This window comes from Macaca fascicularis, chromosome 3 (genome assembly GCF_037993035.2).
Source record: "Macaca fascicularis isolate 582-1 chromosome 3, T2T-MFA8v1.1".
Classification (NCBI taxonomy): Eukaryota; Metazoa; Chordata; class Mammalia; order Primates; family Cercopithecidae; genus Macaca; species Macaca fascicularis.
In genome coordinates, this window is record NC_088377.1 from 139,644,631 (window position 1) to 139,670,094 (window position 25,464).

At 35.0% G+C, this 25,464-nt stretch overlaps 1 protein-coding gene across 4 annotated transcripts in view; it reads left to right on the top strand.

Moving 5' to 3' along the window:
• The window catches only part of HGF (hepatocyte growth factor), a 72,132-nt gene that overhangs the window by 23,872 nt on the left and 22,796 nt on the right, over window positions 1–25,464 (top strand). For all 4 annotated transcript variants that reach the window (XM_065542405.1, XM_065542406.1, XM_005550369.4 and 1 more), the window contains 4 exons: window positions 1,188–1,308; window positions 2,855–2,973; window positions 17,049–17,223; window positions 20,789–20,916. In XM_065542405.1, the coding sequence (XP_065398477.1) occupies window positions 1,188–1,308; window positions 2,855–2,973; window positions 17,049–17,223; window positions 20,789–20,916 (543 nt within the window). The remainder of the gene's footprint in view (window positions 1–1,187; window positions 1,309–2,854; window positions 2,974–17,048; window positions 17,224–20,788; window positions 20,917–25,464) is intronic.

Genomic DNA, 25,464 nt, shown 5'->3' on the forward strand with positions numbered 1-25,464 from the left:
TCTCAGTATCAAATGAAGGGAAGCTGAGTTGGCCTCTTAGCCCATATATTAATATAAATGAAAGAAAGTAGATGGATCAAGCCAAGTTATTCATGTTTCAGAAAGTTAATAGTTAATGTCCCTATTGGATTATAAGAATCAAGGATTCAAAAGTGATGATTCTAATACTATAATCCCAAATTACTACAAATACTCATTAGGCTAGATTCCATTGGATAAAACTAAGCATTGATGCCTCTTCCCACTTCAGCTAAAGTTAGATTATCAGTAATTATAAGATACAAATGATGTGTTTAAGGAAGTTTGCCTGATTCATAGGAAAGCCAAGCAATGATTTATTCCACAGGATGCTTGCTGTGCTACAAATCAACCTGTCTGTTTGAGAAGTCTCACTTTCAGCAATTGATGTGATTCAGTTTTCAGTGTGACATAAGGAGCCAGCCAGAAGAGAACAATGAATTAACCTCACAAAATCATCTGTGAGATCCTACCTAATTACATTAGCTTATACATTTTAAAAAGAGTGGAAACACGGAGTTCAATAGCAGGTCATCTTCTATCCTAAGCCAGATAGGAATGTAAACTTGCCCAGCCTATTCAACATGGATGTTTGCTAACAGAAAGGAGCTGTGATTTATTGTTTAAAAAGATCCGTATTCTTTGAATTGCACCAGATTTCTATGTGAAGCCAATCTCTTAAATCTATGTGGTCCTGATTGTGGCATTAACCATAAAAGTATGACACAAACTCAATTAACCTTTGTAATTACTGTGTATGTGTTTGGAGGGCAAATTGAGAGAGAAACACTATTGTGCTGACAAATAGATACTGAGATCTTTGCACTTTAGACCAACACAGGAAAAATTTCCAAGGATATGTCTTTTATTTCCATTTTCTAGATACCTTTGAGACAGTTATTTAAAAAAATAGATAGACAGCATCGTGGCCCTATAGTAAATCTGCGTGACACTAATTACAAAAATCCCACTTAAACTGTATGATGTGTTCCGTAGGGAGTAGTTTATGTCACTATTTATGGACATTAGGCCCTAATAAAATGTTAGGATGATGTGTAGGATTTTTAAAAAATCTGTTTACTAAACAGGTGCTGTTCTTTAAATGGAACAGTGGTGTTTTAGATTTTGCTGTCAGAAACAATTAACATGCCATACTTTAATTTTATTAGTTGAATGCATGACCTGCAATGGGGAGAGTTATCGAGGTCTCATGGATCATACAGAATCAGGCAAGATTTGTCAGCGCTGGGATCATCAGACACCACACCGGCACAAATTCTTGCCTGAAAGGTAATATATTAATGAATCATGCTTTCAATGATTCTTTTATAAACTTCTATTCACTCTATGACACACCGCTGTGGAAGTTCTCCTTATATTGTGTTTTCCCGATAGGGCATGAACATAACATTTAGAACTCCCAGAATGTTCAGGAGTTCTTCTGGTAGAATTTCTGGCCATTATATTTGGAGGAAATAGTCAAAGGGCAAAAATATTTCAGATGAGATATATGAGAACACTGACTACATAGTCAACTGGTCAGAGTTTCTAAAATCAGCATGGTACTAAACACAAAATCATCAGCAGGGTGTAGAGTGGAAACACTAAAAGAAGCTTCTTTCTCTCTCAGAGCAGAAACAAAACAAAACCAAAGCAAACCACAGGGCCAATTCAGTAATGACCACTTTGACAAGCCTTAGCTGTGGTTAGAGGTATTGTTACTAATTGCAGGCAAATCTGGAGTTGCATCTTCAGAGACTCAGGTACTGCAGGTGACACGCATAACAACATGAAATAAGTAGTGCTCATAGAAATGGAGTAAAAGAGCAAACCATTCAGATTGCTTTATCCTGGTGTGTTTTGAAATTGCCCATATAAAAAGCGCATTTGGAGAAGTCAGGCAGCTAAATCTATCTTTTTCCCCCAGGAGTAGGTTTTGAGCTTAAGCCATTACCCACCTCCGCCAAATAATAATAATAATAATAATAATAATAATAATAATGCTGTCTACTTTTGACCATATATTTTACATAAAACTTTTAAGGTAAAAAAAAAAAAGGAAGAAAGTTCCTTTATTTTGATTATAAAGAATAAAAATACAAATAATTACACAGGAAAGTTCATCCCCCACCTTTCTTTGGAAATTGATGTTAGGTGTTTTCTCTTTGTTCTTTTCCTCTATCCTTTTTTGTTTGTTGTTATTTTAAATGAAATTAAAACTCCAGCTTATTTTCCAAATAAATGCTTGTCTTGTCATTTAAGTGAGAGCAGCAGGGATATGGTAGCAATTAAAATCAAGTCACTAATTCAGGACTTTGTTCATTTGAAGGGAGGTGGGGTGTGGAGAAAGTAGTGTGATGAAGTTTGTCTCATGATCTGGTGAAGGTGAGGGCATGACCTCGAAAGGCTCTATTTCCAAAACTGAGCTGTCATTAGTAACAGCGCTATTGAAAACGAACTTTCAGTTTGAACTTTAAGCCTTCCCTGGAAGAGGACCTGTTTTCTTAATGAGCACTCTACATGAGGTCATGTTTTTGTAATCTGCCCTTAACTGGGTTCTAGGACAAAGAGACTCGATTTGGAACCTCAGCTAGTGGGAAGGTACCACATGGACCTAACTTACTAGCCAGGGGATGATACTCTATCCTTAGTGGGATATATAAATTAGTAGATTCAATAGTCAGTGATAAGCAGTCCTTGTAAGGCAAGACATAGAAAACGTCCTCTTTCCTCAGCTAGGTGTAGACAACCTAAGTGGAAAGTTATTTTGTGAGCTGAGGGGTGGGTGGTGTTTCCAGGCAGATTTACGTGACACTTTTCTTGGTGTGGTTTGCAGATATCCCGACAAGGGCTTTGATGATAATTATTGCCGCAATCCCGATGGCCAGCCGAGGCCATGGTGCTATACTCTTGACCCTCACACCCGCTGGGAGTACTGTGCAATTAAAACATGCGGTAAGTGAAGGTCAAATTTATTGCTTCCTTTTCCTCTCACAGACTGGATCTAAGCAGGCGATTATTAGTGAGACAGGTTAACAACTATTTAACTTGATGCTTTAATGTGTGCAGGTTTTAATATTTTAAGAATGTGTTACATAATCCTACCCAATCTTTTGCATTTTCAGAGACTGATTATTTTGACAGTGATAAATATGCACATACACACATTCACAGAAAACATTTTTACTTATGGCAAAATGTTCAACATGGCAAGAGCCTAAACATTCTAACGTTATCAAGAAAATTTGAAAAACCACAGAGAGAAAAAGATCAGAAATGTGCGCAGCATCACAAAGTCATTAGGGGAGTAAAAGCTAGGACCTTAGATCCTTGCCTTCCAATCCTGTATCCTTTACCTACCTTTCCTCCCCAGAGATATAACATGAGCTCTCAACTGATGGTGAACCCCTTCTGGTGAGTGACAGAGGCTGCAATGAAGAATAATAAGTCTAACAGAAGTTTATCACAGATGTCTCTAATACCTATAGCTGATCCCTACTTCTCTGGCTGTCCTTGTACCCAGCCTGCATTCTGTTTCAATCTGTCTTTTAGCAGTCCATACAATCATTTTTCCATATGCTGGCCCTTACCCAGCTTTTCTGAATTTACGATAAAAACTATTTTTTTAACCTGTTTTATATTGTTCCTTTCTATCTATGAACTTGGTCCTCTCCTCTATGGTTAACTCACACATTTTCACTGTTCTCTTAAATAATATTACATAATATTTTCATTTCTTTGAATACAGTTCTTATTTTTTTCAACTGGATCCTAAAATTCTTTAAAATCAATAGAATTGCATAAATTTAGTAAGGTATAATAGTGTTATAAATTGGCCTGATAATATAAAGTTATGTATATATGGACAGATATGTAAAGCTAAATAACCTACATAAGATCAGGCACCAGCACCTAGAGTAAAATACACAATTAAGAGGGCATGGATTGATTTTCATATATTTCACTATAGCAGAATGATGGGGAAATTCCTCTGAACAAACCTAATTGAATATAATCCACACCATGATACTGCCAAGGTAAATCTCTCTCAATGTAGACCTGCTGATAAAAGGAAAGGAAATGTTTTGGACAACTCTTGATATTTTGGACAATAATCCCATAGGCAGGGGATATGCCTGGCATATATGAAATAACTGAAGAATCTGGAAGCCTTTCAGAGTAAAACACTGTGTTCCCAGGAAATTGAATCATCTGTTTTGTCCTTTTAAATAAAAGATGACTCCTGTCATAGTGTTTCTCTGTATAGATTAGGTTGGTTCCATTCATTGACTTTTAAAAATGTATTAGTCTTCCCATTGTTCTATACCAGTTAGGTATAATAAACCAACTGTTTCCCTTTTGATTTTGTGTGTGTGTGTGTGTGTGTGTGTGTGTGTGTGTGTGTGTGTGTGTATGTGTAGTTTAGGTACTTTTTTTTTTTTTTTTTGAGATGGAGTTTCACTCTTATTTCCCAGGCTGGAGTGCAGTGGCACAATCTTGGCTTGCCAAACCTCCACCTCCTGGGTTCAAGTGATTCTCCTGCCTCAGCCTCCTGAGAAGCTGGGATTGCAGGCATGTACCACCACACCTGGCTAATTTTGTATTTTTAGTAGATACAGAGTTTCTCCATGTTGGTCAGGCTGGTCTCAAACTCCCGACCTCAGGTGATCTGCTCGCCTTGGCCTCCCAAAGTGCTGGGATTACAGGCATGAGCCACTTTAGGTACTCTTATAAATCTTCTCTGGAATAAAACCTGTACACACACACACAAACACAGACACACACACACACAGACACATACACACACACACAGACACACACACACAGACACACACACACATATGCTCACCTGCACATTCACCCTTCAACTGGCATACACACACCAAGAAATCCAAATGTTGCCCTCCTCTTCAGTTCCAAACCAATCTTTAGGGTATTTTAAAAAAGAGATTGAGAGAGGCAAGAAATACAATGACTATGATACTTTCTAGCTATTAAGTAGGTTTATTTTTTCTCTTCTGTCCAAAGAGGAGCTGGCTAGTTACACAAGTAACATGCTATATAATTCCAATATCTTTGTTAAGCAGAGGATAGTATTTATAGGGTGTTAATTCTAAAAAACAAAACAAAACAAAACAAAACAAAAAAAACAGAATTTGTGAGCCAAACCTGTATCACTCAGATTTAAAAAGTCTTCTGAGTTTTGGGCATATTTTGGAAATATTTTATTAAAGGATAGCTTTTAGTTTAAAAAATACATATATGAAAGAGATATAAATATGACTATAAAGAGATAATACTTCTATTAAAGTGAATGAAATGAAGTTGACATACTGGAAAGCATAAGAGATAATGTTTTATGAATATTCTTTCAAATGTTTTGGTTCACATATATAATAAAGCCTTTAATGTGAAACCAAAAATTTGGTGGTGGATTCAATTGTGCCTTTATTTTCTATTGTGGCATAACAAATTACCAAAACCTTAGTGGCTAACAGCAACACACATTTATTGTCTCATATTTTCTGTGGGTCAGGAGTCCAGCCATAACTCAAGCGGGTTCCTTGCTAGAGTCTCAAAAGGTCCTGATCAAGGTGCCCACCACACCTCTGGTCTCATGTAAAACTCCATGTTGCATTTAAAGTTCACTAGTTTTGACAGAATTCAGTTTCTTGTGGTTTTAAGGCTGTGGTATAATTCTTCTAGAGACTGCCTAACTTTCTGTGACACATAACCCTCTCTACAATATGGCAGTTTACTCCTGCCAACAGGATAGCATCTCTCCTGCTTTGAGCGTTTGACCTCCAGACTCTCTTTTAAAGAGCTAACCTAATTAGGTCAGTCCTGCCTAGGTTAATTTCCCTTTTAATTCACTTACAGTCAACTGATTAGGGACTTTAGTTACATATGCAAAATCTCTTCATCTTTGTTGTATAATATAACCTAATCACAAGAGTAGTTCTCATTGTATTCAAAAGTTTCATCCACACCCAAAGGGAGAAGATTATGCAGTGTGTACACCAGAGGGTGGGGATCTGTATTTACTTGTACTGGTTATAACAGATAATTAATTATTATTTTTTATTCATATCATTAACTGGGGCAGTTTTCTGGTTTTCTCTTAGTCCAGTCCAGCTGAACTCATTCTGGGTTTTCAATGATTCTAAAACAAAGAATAAAGATAATGATTATGTCACTTACTCTCTAGAAAGTTGGAGGGGAATTTCTAAACTCTTGTTTTATCATATAATAACTGTATTAGAAAATCATAATTACCACCATTTATTTAACACCTACAAAGAGGTGCTTTCCATTGCAGAGTTAACAATCCTTATTTCATTCTTAGCAAATGTCTGCAATTAGGCCAGTGAGGAAAGGGGTAAAGACATGGGTGGCTGGATGGCAATTCAAGACAAGGTACATGATTGATATGGGTAGGGTATGGGGTAAAAACAGAAAAATGAAAGAAGTTGAGAAAAATTAAGTTGATATGAGGCAAATCAAGTAAGATCCAAGAGTAGCCCATTCAGTTGCCATGAGAAACACTGGAAAATTAAGCAAAGGGAGGGATCTTACCTCATTTGTGATCTAGAACAGTGATCTTTAAACTGGTGTCCATGAGACCCAGAAAAACACAAAGACTCTCCTAGGGGCCTTTGGGCATAGATTGCTTAAGGGGCTAAAGTTCCATCTCCTCTTCTCTCAGGTGAATTCTTTCCCAAAGGTCCCTTCTTGAGATGCATGTGTTTCTTGGAAGCCAGGCACGTCAACACCCCTGCCCTCCCACACTGCTGCCCTTTCCTACTTTACCTGAATTTTACTGTAGCTCATTGCCCTGGGTTTAAAAACCCTGGGGACAACAAAGAGATCTTTGAAGATACATTAAACATATATTTGTGCTGTTTATAATTTATGGGCTACTAATAATTGTATCCCTATATACTATATATGTTTGTACATATGTGCATGTATTCAGTGTATGTGTGTACTTTTCTCTTAAAACCTTGTGGTCACAAGACATTTTAAATGTAATTTCAATGAATAAAAAGCTTTCAGAGAAGTATGATTAGGTGAGGAATAAAAGACTATTAAACACAAAATACAATGCAGGCCAGTAAGAAATCAAAAGAGTGTGATTAAGGCAGTAAGCGGTGAGAAAAACAAGGTGAGGAAGGATGTGAACAATAGCAAAAGGGGGGAATGTACAGTGTATAATGACAAATTGGTTATACTAGGAAATGGGATAGGGAGAGAGAAGAGTCTAAAATATTTCCAAGTTATTGGGTAGATGACGTATATATCAGAGAGGCATTAATTTGAGGAGAAAGATCACAGGTTTAGTTCTGCTTATATTGAGATGCATGCACTTGGCATCCTTGTTTATAGCACATCTAAGTTCATTCTTCTCCAGAAAGCCAAGGAAAGTGACAAGTAAACAGGGATAGCAAAAGCCTTTGGCATCGGCAGTTCCACCCGGCATATTGAGAACGCAGAGTGTTGTTTGCCCCTTTCTCCGTAGCATTGATTCAATGAATATTTTCTGAGCAGCTATGATGTGTCAAACAAACACTTTTCTAGTATCAGGGATACAGAAGTGAATAAAACAGACCAAAGCCTATAACAGGATAGAAAATTCAGAACTTTAACACAAACCAGTAAAGCAAAAGATGAAACTCCCTTGATATTAGGATATTCACACCTGCCAGCCAACATTTGAATACTGCTCTCCTTCTATTTGTTCCTTTTATTTGTTCAACAGCTGAATGAACTACAAATTTGTTCTAGTCACTTTGCTTCCAAGCTTCTATGTTACAATCAATGTCTCACTCAAAGTAAAGAATGAATGTTGCTCATTGACAAATGTGTGCCAGTGTACTCTGGGATGGGCCTTTTCAGACTTCCTTACACTGTATTTCTCAGGAGGGGATATAAACCTTAATGTCATCAGCCCACGAATATTCTGTGTATATAATTTTTAACAGCGTTTTGGGGCATATGGAATTTTAAGACATCACAAATATAAGATTAGAAGTCCTGCATAGTGCTTGAATGAAGGACTGATTTTCTTATGCTTTTCCCTGATTATAACTTCATATTCTGAATAACAGTTGGTTCTATATATTAGTTTCCTACTTTTTGGAGACAAATAATAACATTTGTTAAATTTATTGTATTTTCTTTAAGTTTTAAGTTCAGGCGTACATGTGCAGGTTTGTTATGTAGGTAAACCTATGTCATGGGGTTTTGTTGTAAAGATTATTTTGTCACCCAGGCATTAAACTTACTACCCATTAGTTATTTTTCCTGATCCTCTCCCTTCTCCTATCTATCACCTTCTGGTGGGCCCCAATGTCTGTTGTTCCCTTCTATGTGTCCATGTGTTCTCATCATTTAGCTGCCACTTATAAGTAAGAACATGCAGTATTAGTATTTTTTATGAAGTAAACTTCAACAGGTCCCTAGAAATTTAAAAACCGTCTTGTGATTGATACCCCTTAGAAATCACATTGAGTATTTAGATCAGTTCACAAACTTCTTGGACTGAACATACATTTATACTCTTCGACATTATTGGGAAGCCCAAATTATCTGTGTGGATTATATGAATCCATGTTTACTATGTTAGAAATTGAAACAGGAACTTCAAGACATGTATTAATTCATTTAAAACAGCAGTAAGGCCATTAGCTATGAATAAATATATTTTACTGAAAAATAATAAACAGTGGCATGGTCAACGTTTTACAAATTTGGCATTTAAAAATTTTTACTTAATGACACCTTAAATGAAGACAGTTGGGTGTCTTGTATTTGCTTTTGCCATCAGTCTTTCAGGATATCACATATCACATGCCATCTGAAAGCTTCATGGTGTAAAGAACAAATGATCTCTTAACATTACTGTGAAAATAGTTTTGATCTCCTGGATCCCTGAAAGGATCTCAGGAACCTCAGGTGTCCCAGGACGCTCTAAGAACAACTTTTTGCTATATATCAGAACATGCAAGACTGACATGGTCCCCTTAAGAGTACACTAATTAGTATTTACCTATGGGCTACTCCAATTTCCCTTAGCCCCTCAGAACCAGAAACTCGCCTCTTCTCTTACTGATTATCTTTTACCCTGATTTTCTTCATGAATCCTGCAAAGGGGGTTGAGAGGGTCTGTTCTGCCTTATACTCTCTTTTGCATGATTGATACCATTATTTGCCCTGTTTAAAATCCAAAAGCCTGGCATAATCCTAGATATAGCCTTCTCCTTCACTCTTCACATTTCATTTATCACCAAGTCCTGTCAATTTTATCTGCTATATACCTTTCACATAAGACCATTTCACTCCATCATTGTCTCCTTTTTCTAAGAGAGTATCATTTTTAACACGAATGGCCTTCAGAGTGAAATATCTATATCCATTATTTTTCCTTGCAAAAGAGAATGTTTTCAAAAATCTGATTATATCATTCCTCATCTATAGAACACCACACACACTCACACACGCACACACACACACACACCCCTCTACACATAAATTAAAAACCCTTCAATGGTTTCCTTTGATCTTAGGACAATGACAAAGCATAACCATCTTTTACCCCCTACCTATATTTCTAACCTTATATATGACTTCATATACCTCCACATTTCTCTCCAGGCTCTCTTGCTCTCTGTTACAGCCACAGTGATTTTCTTCCTTTGCCTCGTATTTTCCATGTTCTCATTATAGTCTCTTTACCCCAACCATGCCTTCTGCCTTCCAAAAATTTTACTTTCTTCCTGATCTAATTGGCAGCTACTCATTCACATTTCAACTAAGTTATGATTTCCTCACATCAGCCCCTTCATTTGAGCTCCCTTACTGTATCATCTCCATACATTCTTATGATAAAGTTTAATTTATTAATTAGGCACAATAAGAGATTAACAACAACAATAAAATAGAATAATGATAACAATATGCCAGCATCACTATTCTTGTGCCTTGGGACCATTGTTAAGTAAAATAAAGGTTACTGCAAAATTATGACCATTGACCTGATCACCCAGAAGGCTACTAAGTGACTAACTATGCGAGTTGCATATACAATGCTGGACAAAGAAATGAGGCATATTTGAGGCAAAATAGAATGGAGTGTGCAATTTGAAACTTATGAATTATTTACTTCTGGAATTTTTTATTTAATATTTTTGGACAATGGTTGACCACAGGTAACTGAAATGGCAGAAACCAAAACTGCAATTAAGGAGGAACTAGTATACTTAAGTGCCCAGAAACACTTTAGAAGTGAGACCTGGGTAGATCTTTGATAACTAAGGTTTCTATTTGAGGTCTTACTATGGAGTGAATTGCTTCTTCCACCAAATCCTTATGTTGAAGCCCCAGCTGCCATTGTGACTATATTTAGATAATATAGGGATTGTCAGTGGTAATTAATGTTAAATGAGGTCATGAGAGTGGACCCTAATCTGGTAGGATTGGTGGCCTTATAACAAGAGGAAGAAAGAGAGAATTCTGTTTTTCTACCATGTAAGGACATAGCAAGAAAGTGGCCATTTGCAAGTGAGGAAGAGAGCCCTCACCAAGGACCCAATTGGCTAGCACCTTGGTCTTGAACACTTCTTAGCCTCCAGAACTGTAAGAAGATAAATTATTTTTGTTTAAATCAGCAAATCTGCAGTACTTTGTTATGGCAGCATGTGCAGACTAATATAGGTATGTTGCCATTGGAAACAAATATACAAAAAAAAATCCTTTCCCTTAGTAACCAATGAACATGGACATCACTTTAAAAGAACATAGTTATCTTTTAAGATTCAGTGTGTTCATATGATGAGAAAATGTTTTTTACAAATTGTATACAATTACAGAATAATTTTTACAAATTATTTTCTTTCTTAGAGAAAGCTGATTGTTTCTTTGAGTTTTCCTAATTTATCCAAGGCCAGAATAGAGACTCATAGAAATAAAATCTTGTGCCCTGTGTCAGAAAAAAAACAGTGCTATCAATGCCCTTTCTCAAGGGAAAAGTCTTTTACTTGGAGGTCTCTTCCAAATCATTTTCTAAAGAATAAAGCTATATAGAATTGAAGACCTTTCATGAAAGTCTTGTCTCCTGAGCATTTTGTACGAGAAAAAGCTTGGATAAAGTCCAGGGAAAAGTTTGAGATGTGAATCCTGGCTTCACATAGAAAGCAAACGTGCAAACAATTTGAGGTTCATTATTTTGGAGGTCTTTACTGTTTTCCCATGCCAATTTTAAAACAAGAAGCTCTTTAAATTTACAATGAGCTTCATCCTCATCTTAGTGGCCCACAGAGCATACGTACTGTTGATGGGAGAGTGGCTTTATTACACACTGTTCTCAATCCCGAGGGACCTTCATAAAGTAAATTCTATTTCAGTTGCTCTTCAGTAGCTGGGAAGAAGCAGTGGGTTAGGTTGAACTACTCCAAGGGATAATTGGGTATTTGTCTACCAGACTATGAATCGACTTATTCTTGGCTATAGGGAAAAGAGAAGCAATAGCTTGTCTCTATTGGGAAATCTGGGATTTCTTTTGGTGGGGATGTTGGGGGCAGGTTGGGGGTGGTGGAAACTGTAGATGTAAGAATTTACTCATCATTCATATGAAGCTTATAGAGCCCTGGGGGTCGCTGTTTGTAATATACTATGCACTCTTCCTCTCTAGCTACCATTCAGACCTCCAACAGGGCCCTGTGGCCTCTCTGCAAGGCTTTGGCCAGCCTTTCACAGAGAAAAGTAATCAGATTTTTTTTAAAATTGTTGATCTTGTTCTATTGGTCACTGTTGGGAGGCAAGATGGTTGTCCCAAGAATTAGACAACAATGAATACTCTTTGTCTCAAAAGTAATCTATTCAAATCTTAAAATTCACTTCCAAATTTTGTAGCAATCAGATCACATCACAACCACACCAGCAAAGTGAAATTAATGTTCCAAGAGACACTCATTGTATTTGATCATATTCAAACAGGACAGTGAAAAATTTTGATAGCAAATGTTTTACTTAAAGCATTTCCAAACAGCAAATTTTGTGTCAATCATCAAAGAAAAGCATTCCTTTACTCATAGACCACTGACGATTACACAAATACCTTTGCTTCTGCTTCCAATGGGTAGCCACTACTGATACTCCTGGTAAAATGTTTCTTTTGTAGAAACTCTCAGAAGAGTTCCAGATATTTTCAGTGTTAACTTGGTAGACAGAATTGAAAATATATTTGTGTATGTGGGGCTGCTGTATTTTAAAATACCTGTTGCTTTGTCTAAACAATCAACTTCAGCTGATATTTGGGAATGTTTCTGTCTTTTCTGACATTTTAGTTTGGCCAATAGAGATTTTTTCAAAACCCTCCCTTACTCAGGTCCCATGTTAAGTATTAAGTACAAAGGAATGCCTTTCCCAACATTTAAGAGCCCTTTCCAAATCAATTGTCATGAAATATTTGTTTTATTTTTACACCCGGTTTTGATATTTATACAGCAGGGCTGCAGGAGGAGTTTGTTTTACTGCCATTGAGGAATAATTAATTTTGTTTGAATAGTAAGTATGTGAGCAGCAAAGATCAAACATTTATATCACAGTTAAATGGTCTATGGACAAATCATTCATCATGGTCCTCATCAGATATTTATTAAACAGCTTCATGGAGACTCATAATAACTCTCATTTATTGATGAAAACTATTTAGTTACCTTGTCATACTAATATATCTTTATTTGCCTGTATTATTTATTCTATACATTGCACCAGAATTATGTAGTTTTTATTTATGGGGTGACTTCTAGCAGTTCAATGTCAAAGGGAATAAATACAATGCACTGATTTCAGAAGGTACTTTGGAGTTAAAGAAAAATACTAGCTAAATACTCTAGTTTGTGTTTAAAATAATGACAAATATTTCCAATGAATTAAAAAACCAGAAAAATAAAACTATTAAGTTATTAGAGTTATACACATTTTAAAGTTATAGATACTTATTTTTTAAAAGATGAAAAATAATAATGTTATTATTTAGATTCTTTACATTTTAATAAAACCTAATGAAAAAGTTATATTTATTTGGTAAAATGTTATATTTATATTAATTACAGTAATTCTTTGTATTCTATAATTTTAAAAATTCTAAAAGGTTTTATTTTTCCATGTCCAAATTAAAATATATTAAACTGTTTAAATTATTTAATCCAAAGCCAGCATTTTGGTTTTTATTTAATGATTTAACATACTTTTTAAAAAATGAATATTCAGTGACTCTTCAAGTTTATAATAAATGCTGTAAAATATGCTAATGAAAGTTTAGAAAAAAACCTATTCAACATGATAGTTCAAATGATGAGATTTATATCATTGCTATTTTTAAAAGTGAAAGATTCTTTTATTAAATCTGGTTGGAAACTTCCAGTTGAAGTAGAGAATTAGCACTAACAATACATGTCTGAATTGACATTGAAATTTTAGTGGATAAATCAGCAGTGAACTATTTTCCTGAATATTTTTAAGCAAGTAGCCTTTTCTTTGACTTGGGATTTTGGTAATATAGATCTCTCATTTCACAGAGGTTCTTAAAATTTCAAAATTTGCTCTCAAATTAGGAATATGTTTATCCTTTATCAGTATTTACCTTTTATCGTTCCTCTTAATATTACCTGATTATCACGTGATTGCTTATAGTTGCTCATTGCACCTTCCAAGTATTGATTTTTTTAATGAATTGTGATAACCTATGTCTACCTTACTATCTCCCTTTTTATAAGGTATATTTCCACTTGTTTCTGACTTTAAGGCTCTAAATATTGCTTCAGATTGTAACTATCATATGTCATTTCTGTAAGAGTGTAACTTTAAAGTATTATTTTTGGAAAAATTACTTTGAAATTCGAATCACCCTTGACTAATAACATGCTGTAGAAATGATAATTGATATTTAATCTTACATTGACAACATAGACAGACAGTTTTACTCTCTCACCCCCACCCAGGCATATCCTTACAGTAGGAAGTTACCTTCACATAGTAGAGGAAACAGCCTTTTGAAGCTGCTTCCATATTTAGAAATTTCAACAAATAATGTTCAAATCCTTAATCATGTCTAAATATTACATTCCTTTTATTTATTGTCTTGATTGGTATCTGGCAAATCATACTTGTGTCCAAGGAGTGGTGTGTTAATTTTTCTTGGACTGAGCCTTGAACTAGTTTCTCAGTGAGATGCAATGGATGGGTCCATATCCAGCCAAAGATGGCACTGATTGACACCTGGACTCATCAAGACCTATCTGTGAGTTATATGCACAGTATAAGAGTAGTGCTCGAGAAGAATGGCTCAGTAGTAAACAATCAAAACAAATCACACACAATTGAGTAGGAAAGTAAAAGAGTTGAGGTACCTGAGGCAGACAATGAAGTCTAAGAGATTAGTGGAAGTGTGTTTACACTGGCTGTTCTAACTCTGAACTCCCTTCTATTGTCAGGACTTAGTTTTGACTGAGGTCACAAGTTTGCTGCCCAAGAGCTTGTGCCCCAAAACTTTTCTTTTAGCATGTTAAGCTAATGAATTGATAGATGCCCAAGGACATTTATTTTTGTTTCCTTTCCCATCAGTTTTATAACTAGATATGAAATATGGCAGTACAAACTTGACCTTTTACCTGTTTTAGAGTTATCATCTATTAAAACTTTCCCCCACACATTCAGTCTCCTCATATCATTTAACAGTTAATTCACATAGTCAGAAATAGAGTAACTTAATGGCATTTATATTGATGAAATATAGTTCCTTAGGACCTATGAAATCCATCTTATTTTGTATTTCACCAAAGACCTTTGGATAGTATTGAAATTATAAAAGACTTGCATAATCAGCATCAACTTTTTCTATACAAGCCATTTCCCCAAGTGCAGTAATTTGTGTTCTTCCTAAAATCAATATATATCATCAATATCAATATAGATGAATTCTCTAGGCTATCAGCTCTCAATTACCACTTTATGGGTCAATTGCTGAACACTTTTCATCTTCATTTGAATTTCTTTTTAAGTTTGGGTATTTCTGAGTCATATTTCTATTCTCTAAAGCATATATACAAAACATTGAGACACTTTTTAAATGGGTTGCAATAAAGTTATTTAAAAGGAATTTAATGGAAATTTGCATAGTACAACTTATTTCAGTAATTAGGGTAGTCATTAAGGTAATGCTTTCCCTTTTCTCACAAAGCTTCATAGAATAACTCTAAACATAGGCTATTGTTTAGTTTGCCTAAGGTTAGCTCATAGAATGCAATGAAATAAAGCATTCAGCTAACTACATAAGTTAGCAATGGTTTGTGTGAGAGAAATGTTTAGATGAAATTTAAGAGCTATTAAAAATATTTACACTATTAACTATAGAAAACTTTCATAGGCATTCTTAGTCACTGAAAGCATGTCTAATTCTGGCCTGTACTTTGTACAGTGGTACATCCAATTCCAAAATGGATACATCAATGAAATTTACTCAGATCTTAAACTGTCCTAGAGGCTGTTGACTTGAGTTTCATTCGGAGGCATCTTGAATGGCCATTTAGATTGTAAAGGTAGCTGGGAAGTTTACACTTTTATCAAACCATAAACATTTCCATGTATGTTTTAAGAAATATGAATTTTAGTTGCTCTGGAATGTTTTGAGTTATATTTTGATTGACTAAACATTACACACAGAGAGAGACCAAATTGTGGTAAAAATTTAAATTTATACTTTTTTTGCTTAGTGACTGAGGATTTCATAATCTTCATGAAGTATAGTAAGCATTGAAGTTGGACTAGGAAAAAAGCAGGAGATAGATCTTCCTAGGAATAACTGATTTTTTTCTTTATTATAAACAAGTTGTTTAAAAATATATTTAACTTGTCAGCTTAGAAACTTAGAATTTATTTATTTATTTAATTCCTTTTTTGAGACAGACTTTCACTCTTCTTGCCCAGGCTGGAGTGCAATGGCACAATCTTGGCTCACTGCAACTTCTGCTTCCCAAGTTCAAGTCATTTTCCTGGCTCAGCCTCCCAAGTAGCTGGAATTACAGGCACCTGCCACCACTCCTGGCTTAATTTTTTTTTTTTTTTTAGTAGAGACGGGGTTTCACCATGTTGGCCAGGCTGGTCTTAAACTCCTGACCTCAGGTGATCCACCCACCTCAGCTTCCCAAAATGCTGGGATTACAGGCATAAGCCACCATACCCGGCCAGAATGTATGTATTAGATTGGAGGAAAATTGTGGTTAATTTCATTACCACTTAGTATGTACTTATAAGCAAGCTGATTTTAGAAATAATTGTATAGTCATTTCAGAAACACTATATATTCAGCATATGTAAGTTATACATGTGGAAGTAAAATGCATTTAAGTAACTGTTCAAGAAAAAACTAATTTAGGATCTAAATGAAAGGAAAATTGGAGTGAAGTTAGTAATAATGTTAAGTTAAATTTCTTTCTTTTTTTTATTTTTATTTTTTAATTTATTTATTATTATTATACTTTAAGTTGTAGGGTACATGTGCATAACGTGCAGGTTTGTTACATATGTATACTTGTGCCATGTTGGTGTGCTGCACCCATCAACTCGTCATTTACATCAGGTATAACTCCCAATGCAATCCCTCCCCCCTCCCCCCTCCCCATGAGAGGCCCGTGTGTGTGATGTTCCCCTTCCTGAGTCCAAGTGATATGCAGCCATCAAAAAGGATGAGTTTGTGTCCTTTGTAGGGACATGGATGCAGCTGGAAACCATCATTCTTAGCAAACTATCACAAGAACAGAAAACCAAACACCGCATGTTCTCACTTATAGGTGGGAACTGAACAATGAGATCACTTGGACTCAGTTAAATTTCTTATTCCACTCAATTGTTATAAAAACTTATAAGTAACAGGAAAAAAGTCTGCTAATAAAAATGCCAATGAACTCTAAGAGGCAGATGGCATCTTCAAAGATTTTATGTAAGTTTTTTTGTTATTGTTTTTCCAATAGCTGACAATACTGTAAATGATACTGATGTTCCTATGGAAACAACTGAATGCATCCAAGGTCAAGGAGAAGGCTACAGGGGCACTGCCAATACCATTTGGAATGGAATTCCATGTCAGCGTTGGGATTCTCAGTATCCTCACAAGCATGACATGACTCCTGAAAATTTCAAGTGCAAGTGAGTAAAATAGGCAAATGTTATACATTTCAGTAGGCCCTGGGGAAAATGGAGGTAGAGTGGTTACTTTTTACTAATTTTGTGTTAGTGATCAAACTTTATTGTGCCCAGTGATAATCAGGAGTTAAAAGGCAGATTATTCCTCCACTCAGAGATTTTGATTCTTTCGATCTGGGATTTGGTCCTCAAATATGCATTTCATTAAGCACTCTAGGTGGTTCAGATCCAGAGGGTAGATTCACTATGCTTTGGGAAATACATCCCTAGGTGGATTTCTGATCACAACTTTGCTCTTGTGGGTCTGTTTAATAAATCAATTAATAGTAATGATAGCCAGGCATGTTTCAAAATACTGCCTTCTTAAATTTTCGTGTTAGCTTTGGGAGGATTACACATTTTTCCTTTTGAAAGAATGGAAAGAAAAGGCCTACCACTGAACAGTTATTAGCCTTAAAGATCTGTGAATAAAATAATTTTTCAAAGCTTAAATGAATGTGTTCAATTGTTTCTGGATTTGCTTTGAAAAGTGAGGAAGCAAAACAATTGTGTAGATGACTCAAGCCAAAGAAACTGCCCTTGAGCATCAATTACATAGTTGTTTTGTGCATTCTCTATGGGTACTTTTCACACCACTTGGCTTTTGTAGACAGGCACAAACACAATGCCATGTGTTTTCAAATTGTCCACCTTGTTATGAGGAACATAAAGTGATTGCTTTTGAAATTAATAACACACATCATTTGTAGTGGCTTTCCTGAAATAGCACCTATAAATAACATATATTGGCTTTATGTAATTGGCTTTTAATAAGACAGGCTAACATTTCTGAATGAGGTGCTGTGAGCACTAGTTGGCCCATCCACCATAGAAGAGGGGAGATTTGTGTTGTATGTGTGTGTGTGTGCATGCACAAGCTTTAGCTAGTTCCATAATTTGTTTAAATAGTAAATATTAATCTAAGATTGTTTTCCCGTTAATTTACAATAACAAAATTGATAGTTGTCATTCTGGGTTTATTTCCCTAATTTCCATCACAGCAATTCACTCTCTATTCCTGACCTATGAGTTTCACACCTGAGAAATACATATCAAAGTAGAAAAAAACAAAGAAACAGAGAATATTAGTTATAAGGGACAAAGGAGATAGTGTCACTGCCATTCACTTCATAACTTCTAATGACTGGTAATACCCAATAAGAAATTGTGTATGTGAAGATAACTAGTGAAATTCATCTGTAAGAAAAACAGAATGGTTATAAACATTTATTTCACAGACTTCACAAGTGAAACTTAAGTATCAAAAGTTACCTGTTATATTTTGGCAGAATTTAAGTCATCATTTCTTAATTTTGTTATTTGGTTTAAATAACCAAACATAAATATTACGAAACAAAGCTTGTGCTGTGTTACAAAACTGATAAAATCTGACTCAACATTTTTCTCAGGACATTGATTTGCCATTTACTCTTTGTGATCCAGTAGTGAGGGGTGTACTGGTCAGGCGTCTCTATTAAATATTAAACATGGAATATTACTTGCCCTGGCACTGAGACCTTACAAATGGCAATCTTTGGAACACTGTAACTGAACAATACTGCCTCCGATGAATCTACACAAATCATAAAATCAATTCCCTTTAGTAATTGTAAACCATCCTTTCTTCAAGTGAAAGATAAGGACTTAGTAAAAATATCTCGGCAAATCTTGACTTTCATTCTTGCTTCATCTAGATTGACTGACGTGCTTCTAATACAGATGTTAAAGTCAGTCCACAGTAAGACTTTGATAGCCCTCGATTTTCACTTAATTAGCTTGTCTAAATGAGCAATCCAGAACTTTGGGAGGATGAGACGGGAAGATGGCTTAAGGTCAGGAGTTCAAGACCAGCCTGGGCAACAAAGGGTGACTCCATCTCTACCAAATAATAGAAAATAAAGCCAAAGTGTATGCAAAGTTTATGTAAAATTTAACACACGTATTTTATACTGACATAGATTTTTAAAAGTATATATAACTATAAATTGCTTGTCTCACCTATTCTAGTTAATAATTGTATAGGAAGGCTAAAGGTTTGAATATGGGTTATGAACACTTAACTATACCATGGCTTTAACCATTGGTGGCTGATGTTCTCATATCCTTAAATAATAGTTTGTGTCAGGACTGACTTTGATTAGATAAGACTATTACTTGTTGACTTTCTAACGCAACACAAGCTTCTTCCTTAAAACTTTCTCAGTTTTGGCCGGGCGTGGTGGCTCATGCCTGTAATCCCAGCACTTTGGGAGGCAGAGGTAAGCAGATCATGAGGTCAGGAGATCAAGACCATCCTGATTAACATGGTGAAACCCTGTCTCTGCTTAAAAAAAAAAAAAAAAAAAAAAAAAAGCCAGACATGATGGCCGGCGGGCACCTGTAGTCCCAGCTACTTGGCAGGCTGAGGCAACAGAATGGCGTGAACCCGGGGGGCAGAGCTTGCAGTGAGCTGAGATCGCACCACTGCACTCCAGCCTGGGTGACAAAACGAGACTCCGTCTCAAAAAAAAAAAAAAAAAATTCTCAGTTTCGAATGGTCCATTTGGATAATAATATAATTGTATAATAGTACTTCTAATTGGAGCTAAGTGATACAAACACTGTGGTTTCCAAAAGATTGAATATTAATTATTAACAAGGAATCTATGAAATAAAAGCACATACTTGTTTAAAATTAGCATATTTAACACATTTTATTTATCATGAAATCCATATTTTATTTAATGTGAACCTTATTTATATTGATAGAAAACCATTAAAATTCTTTTATATACAGGGATTATTAGCATAGATTTTTTTTCTTATTAGGAATTCTAAATTTCTAATTAAAATACTGGTAAAATGAAGAATATACATGTACTACATTGACAATTTGTTCTATAGTTCGTTTTTCTATAGTATAACTGGGCCTTAATTTTACAGAAATATGTATAAAGCTTTTAGGTAGCCTCTCTAAATCCATAAAGAATTGCTTTGTAATTAAAGTAAATTGATGCAACAAATTAAATAAATCAAAGAAATGCAGAACTCAAGGAAAAAATAGCTATCATAATTTTCGTGGGACATATTTGAATAGATTGAACTTCCATTTTAAATGAGAGTAGTTAATGACTATTGATAATAACATTTCTTCCACATGCTGTTTCTACACAATATATGGGTCATGAACATGTAATAAATAACAGGCCAATGTTTTGAAATGGTACCAACTGAGAGTCTAAATCTTGAGACTGAGTGAGAAGAATGCAGTGGTACCGTTTCTCTCTTTTATGAAGTGGTAATGTTTGGGTGAAACTCTACACCTGTGGAAGGAAAAAAAAATATTAACATATGACAGCATTTATTTCAGTAATTTGGGCAGTGTCAGTTATGTATGCTGAATATTAAATTGTTATAGCTATTTTAAGGGCAAAAACTTAGAACTCTATTTATAAACATGATACATTCTAGAATTCTAGCAATGTAATAGCTCTGACTTCACCAACGTAAGAACTCTGGTAATTTACATTAACATGCTTATTCTCAATAGGGACCTACGAGAAAATTACTGCCGAAATCCAGATGGGTCTGAATCACCCTGGTGTTTTACCACTGATCCAAACATCCGAGTTGGTTACTGCTCCCAAATTCCAAACTGTGATATGTCAAATGGACAAGGTAATAGCTGACATTCTGCAGGGTGGGCATGATTAAATTCAGGGGAAATGCCTAAAGGGAGGCCACATTTTACAGCATAAAATGTACTTGTTGCTGCACTGGTTTTGCTGGCTAGCAAACAAAATCACCAAGTTTGAAGTTGGGTTTTTCTTATATGTTTATTCACTCAACATTTATTTATTTAGCTGAGTGTATGCTACTGACAGCCACAGTTCTAAGCCTTGGAGATATACCAGTAAACAAAACTAAGTTATCTGATCACCTGGAGCTAACATCCAACTGATAGAAAATAAGCAAAATAAAAATGAGAATGGGAATATTACAGCAGTTTGTCATAAGTAGTAGAGAGAAAAATGTCTCAGAGTTAGAAAAGAGGGCTGCTGCTCTTTTATATTTTAATATTCAGGGAAGATCATACTTATTATGTTAACATATAAGAAGGAGCCAAGGGCAGTGAGGGAGCAGCATGTGCCATGCACATATATGTGTAAGAGTATTCTAGATAGAGAAAACTGCAAATGCAAATGGTGTGAGATGAGGGAGTTCTGGGAAAGTTAAGTAAATAACCACATCACTATAGCTAGTACAAAATAAGTAAGATGAAGAGTAGTAGGAGATGAGATTAGAGAGGCAATTGGGCTAAAATTGTATCAGCCTTTCAGGAATTGTAAACGTTTGTACTTTTGCTCTGAAAGAGAAAGGACTCTTAGGGCTCTGAAAGGAGAAGTTACACAACCAAACTTAAAGTTTTAACTGGATCACTCTGGCTGCATTCTGGAAAATAGCTAGAATTCTTGACAAGGGTTAAAACAGGAGAACCAATGAAGTGGTTGTTTCAATAATTCAGACTACAGATGGGAGTGACTTGACCCTGGTTGTTAGCAGTGTAGCTGCTGGATAACCGTGGGGTTTGAGGGAAATCACCATTGCATTTGGAAACATAGATGCCATTGAAGATAACTGTCTCAGGGAGCGGTAGTAAAGTCAGATTGAAATAGATTTTTAAGTCAAAAAAATAATAGATGATGGTAGGTTGCTGAGAAAAGGAAATGCTTATATCCTGCTGGTGGGAATGTAAATTAATTCAGCCACATGGAGATTTCTCAAAAAATTTAAAACACAACTACCATTCAACGCAGCAATCCCATCACTGGGTCTATACCCAAAGGAATATACATCGTTCTGCCATAAAGACACATGCATGTATATGCCTGCAAAATAATCTATGCACCCAACCCTGGTGACACACAATTTACATATAACAAACCTACCTATGTACCCCTGAACCTAAAATAATTTTTTAAAAAGGTAGATTTTTCAAAGAAATAATTCATTAAATATTAATAATAATGTTAGGTCCTGGGAATTATTGATGTGTAGTAAATTGAGTTATCCTTTTTAAATGATCATATTCTATTTCACATAGACTTAATTGTGATGGTCATGATCACAGTTAGCCCTAAATCATCCTGGAAATCCCAAGCCAAATTTAAAGCTCCATCTCATAGACTTACTGCCCTCTGCATACTTCTTCCATCCTTTAACTTTTTCCACAATGCCATTGTTCATGAACAACTCTGAAAAGAGAGTTGTAGAGGGAAGAGGGGATGAGTCCCTTTTCAATCAGTTTCACTGTTCTTTTAAGGGTCAGGTGGAAATAAAGTTGAAGTCAATGATTAAGGGAAGTTTGGTACCAGCTGAGTCTTCTGTGTTCCTGTCTCATTTACCTGAACATTTGTTAATAATTTGTGAGTGATAAAGGACAACAATTATTTGATAAACTTTTGGTGTATATTAAGATATTTTTATATACATATACATCACTTAAAAAGGATCAGGTAATAGAATATGAAAATTTTGGATTCTGGAGAGTAAACATGTTATTGCTTATCAGATAATTCATTCATAGGGGAAAATATTAGTTTTATGGAATTTAAGTACCTTTCCTAAATTCTCAAATTGGCACATTGGGATTAAATCTGACTCTCTTTACATTGACCTTTTCATTCTTTCATCCTTTTTTCCTTTCATTCATTCTTTAACACCACATTATATTACTATTCTTTAACAATATATTGCACCATTGCACCTGATATATACAACAAACTGCTAGACTATGGGACAATTTAAAAATAAAGAAGCCATAGACCTTCTACTCAAGAAAAACACTGTTAGCTAAATCAACATTCAGCTGTGGAATTTTAACTGTCAGTTATGTTGTTGTTTGACACTGCTGAGCTAATAGTATGTGTTGTTTTATATATCTATAGAAAAATGTTTATATTTATATCTATTGAAAAATACCTAGATCTAAGTAGATAGATCTATCTAATGTTCTAAGTGGATGCTTAGATGTAGGCATTTTTCTAAAAACAGAAAATATAAGTGCTACATATAGTTAGATGAGTGGAAACATTTTTCAAATCTTGCAACATCTGAATTAACATATATAAAAATATTCTTCCAACTGAATATTAAAAAACACTATTAAAGAAAAATGAAAACTGATTATAGAATTTATTTAAAATGTTATAAAACACTACTTATTATAATACTATGTATTATACACTTAAGGCAGTAAACAATATAATTTATTTAAATATTTATATTGATATCATATAATGTATTTACAGTTATTTCAGTCTTAAAATATATTCTAGTGAGAGTATATACAGTCAGATATACAATCAGAAAATTGTATCCAAAAATCATCTGGATTTTTTTTCCTTCTCTGTATTAATGGTATACATATGATATATACATAGGCATATTTCTGTCTTTATTTCCATCTTTCTGGATATTATTTTTTGAATATTTAAAACCTTGATATTGGATAATAGTCAATGCTATATGAAAGGGTAAATTCAGAGAAGTGTCCTTTTCTTTTGCTTCCATGTCATTCCATTTCTACTTTCTACTCACCATTGCAAGTAGACAATTTCATTAATTTCTTGTTTATGGCTCTTGTGTATTTTCCATTCTTTACTTTTTTGGAATATATGTGTAGGTTTGTTACATAGGTAAACTTGTGTCATGGGGGTTTGTTGTACAGATAATTTCATCACCCAGGTACTAAGGCTAGTACTCATTAGTTATTTTTCCCGACATAAAATCTTAATGTTGATGTAAATTTGTAGATGACCTTTCATAGTCAAATGTACAGTTTTCATTCATATAAAAATTAAGAATCTTAAATATAAAAAGTCACTTTAAAAATTTTTGGTATTATTTAAAAATATAGAGTATTTTTAAAAATAGAATAATTCTTTTAAAATTCAGGATGCAATATATAGATATATAGGGAGAGATAAAATCTTTTAAATTTTATTTATTTTTTTTGAGACGGAGTCTTGCTCTGTCACCCAGGCTGGATTGCAGTGGCATGATCTTGGCTCATTGCAACCTCCGCCTCTGGAGTTTAAGCAATTCTCCTGCCTCAGCCTCCTGAGTAGCTGGGACTACAGGCGTGAGCACCACACCCAGCTAATTTTTTATATTTTTGGTAGAAATGGGGTTTCACCACGTTGGCCAGAACTCCTGACCTGAAGTGATCCACCTACCTCATCCTCCCAAAGTGCTGGGATTACAGGTGTAAGCCACAGCGCCTGACCAACTTACATTTTTTTGAAGAACTTGATTTCTGACTGCATTTCTTTTGATTAAAAATATGAACAATATGGCCGGGCATGGTGGCTCATGCTTGTAATCCCAGCACTTTGGGAGTCCGAGGTGGGCGGATCACTTGAGGTCAGGAGTTTGAGACCAGTCTGGGCAAACATGGTGAAACCCCATCTCTACTAAAAATACAAAAAAATCAGCCAGGTGTGGTGATGCATGCCTGTAATCCTAGCTACTCAGGAGGCTGAGGCAGGAGAACACAAACTGCTCAATTAAAAAAACGAGAAACAGAAAACCTCATGGAGCATAGTAAGAGACACAGGAGTCAGTTTAAAGTGGGTTCCATTGGCCAAACTTGGAACAATTTGAGCATCAAAATGAATAACAGGAATAGATTATATATCATATGAAATAAAAAGAAAATCCCCTGGTCCACATTTCATTTACTACTTCTACAGCTAGTGCTAGCACTTCTACTACTAATACCTAAATGAATGGGGTAAGGGAAAAGGAAAATTTTTTATTTACAGAAGAATGCTAACTAACAAATACAAAGAAATGTTAGAAATAGCAAAATAACCATTTTACCATCAGCATGACAAAAGTGTTTCATGCAAAATTCATTGACGTATGCCTAAGCTATTTTGTGAAAATTTGTTTGGCAATAGGATATTTATTCAGACTCAAAGACCCCAACTGATTTTTTGTTAAATACAAAGAGAAGTTTTTCTTTTGCACCACTTAACCAAGTGATCAAACACATCACCAGTGATGGAACAAAGTGACATCATGTGCCACAAGATGTTATGCTCTAAAAAGGACAAAGCATCACTGATGCAATATTCCTGTTAAGTATCTTTAACTTGGTTTTATTCATGAGAAAATAAATCAAACAAACTGAAGTTAAAGAGCATTTGTAAAACAGCTGAC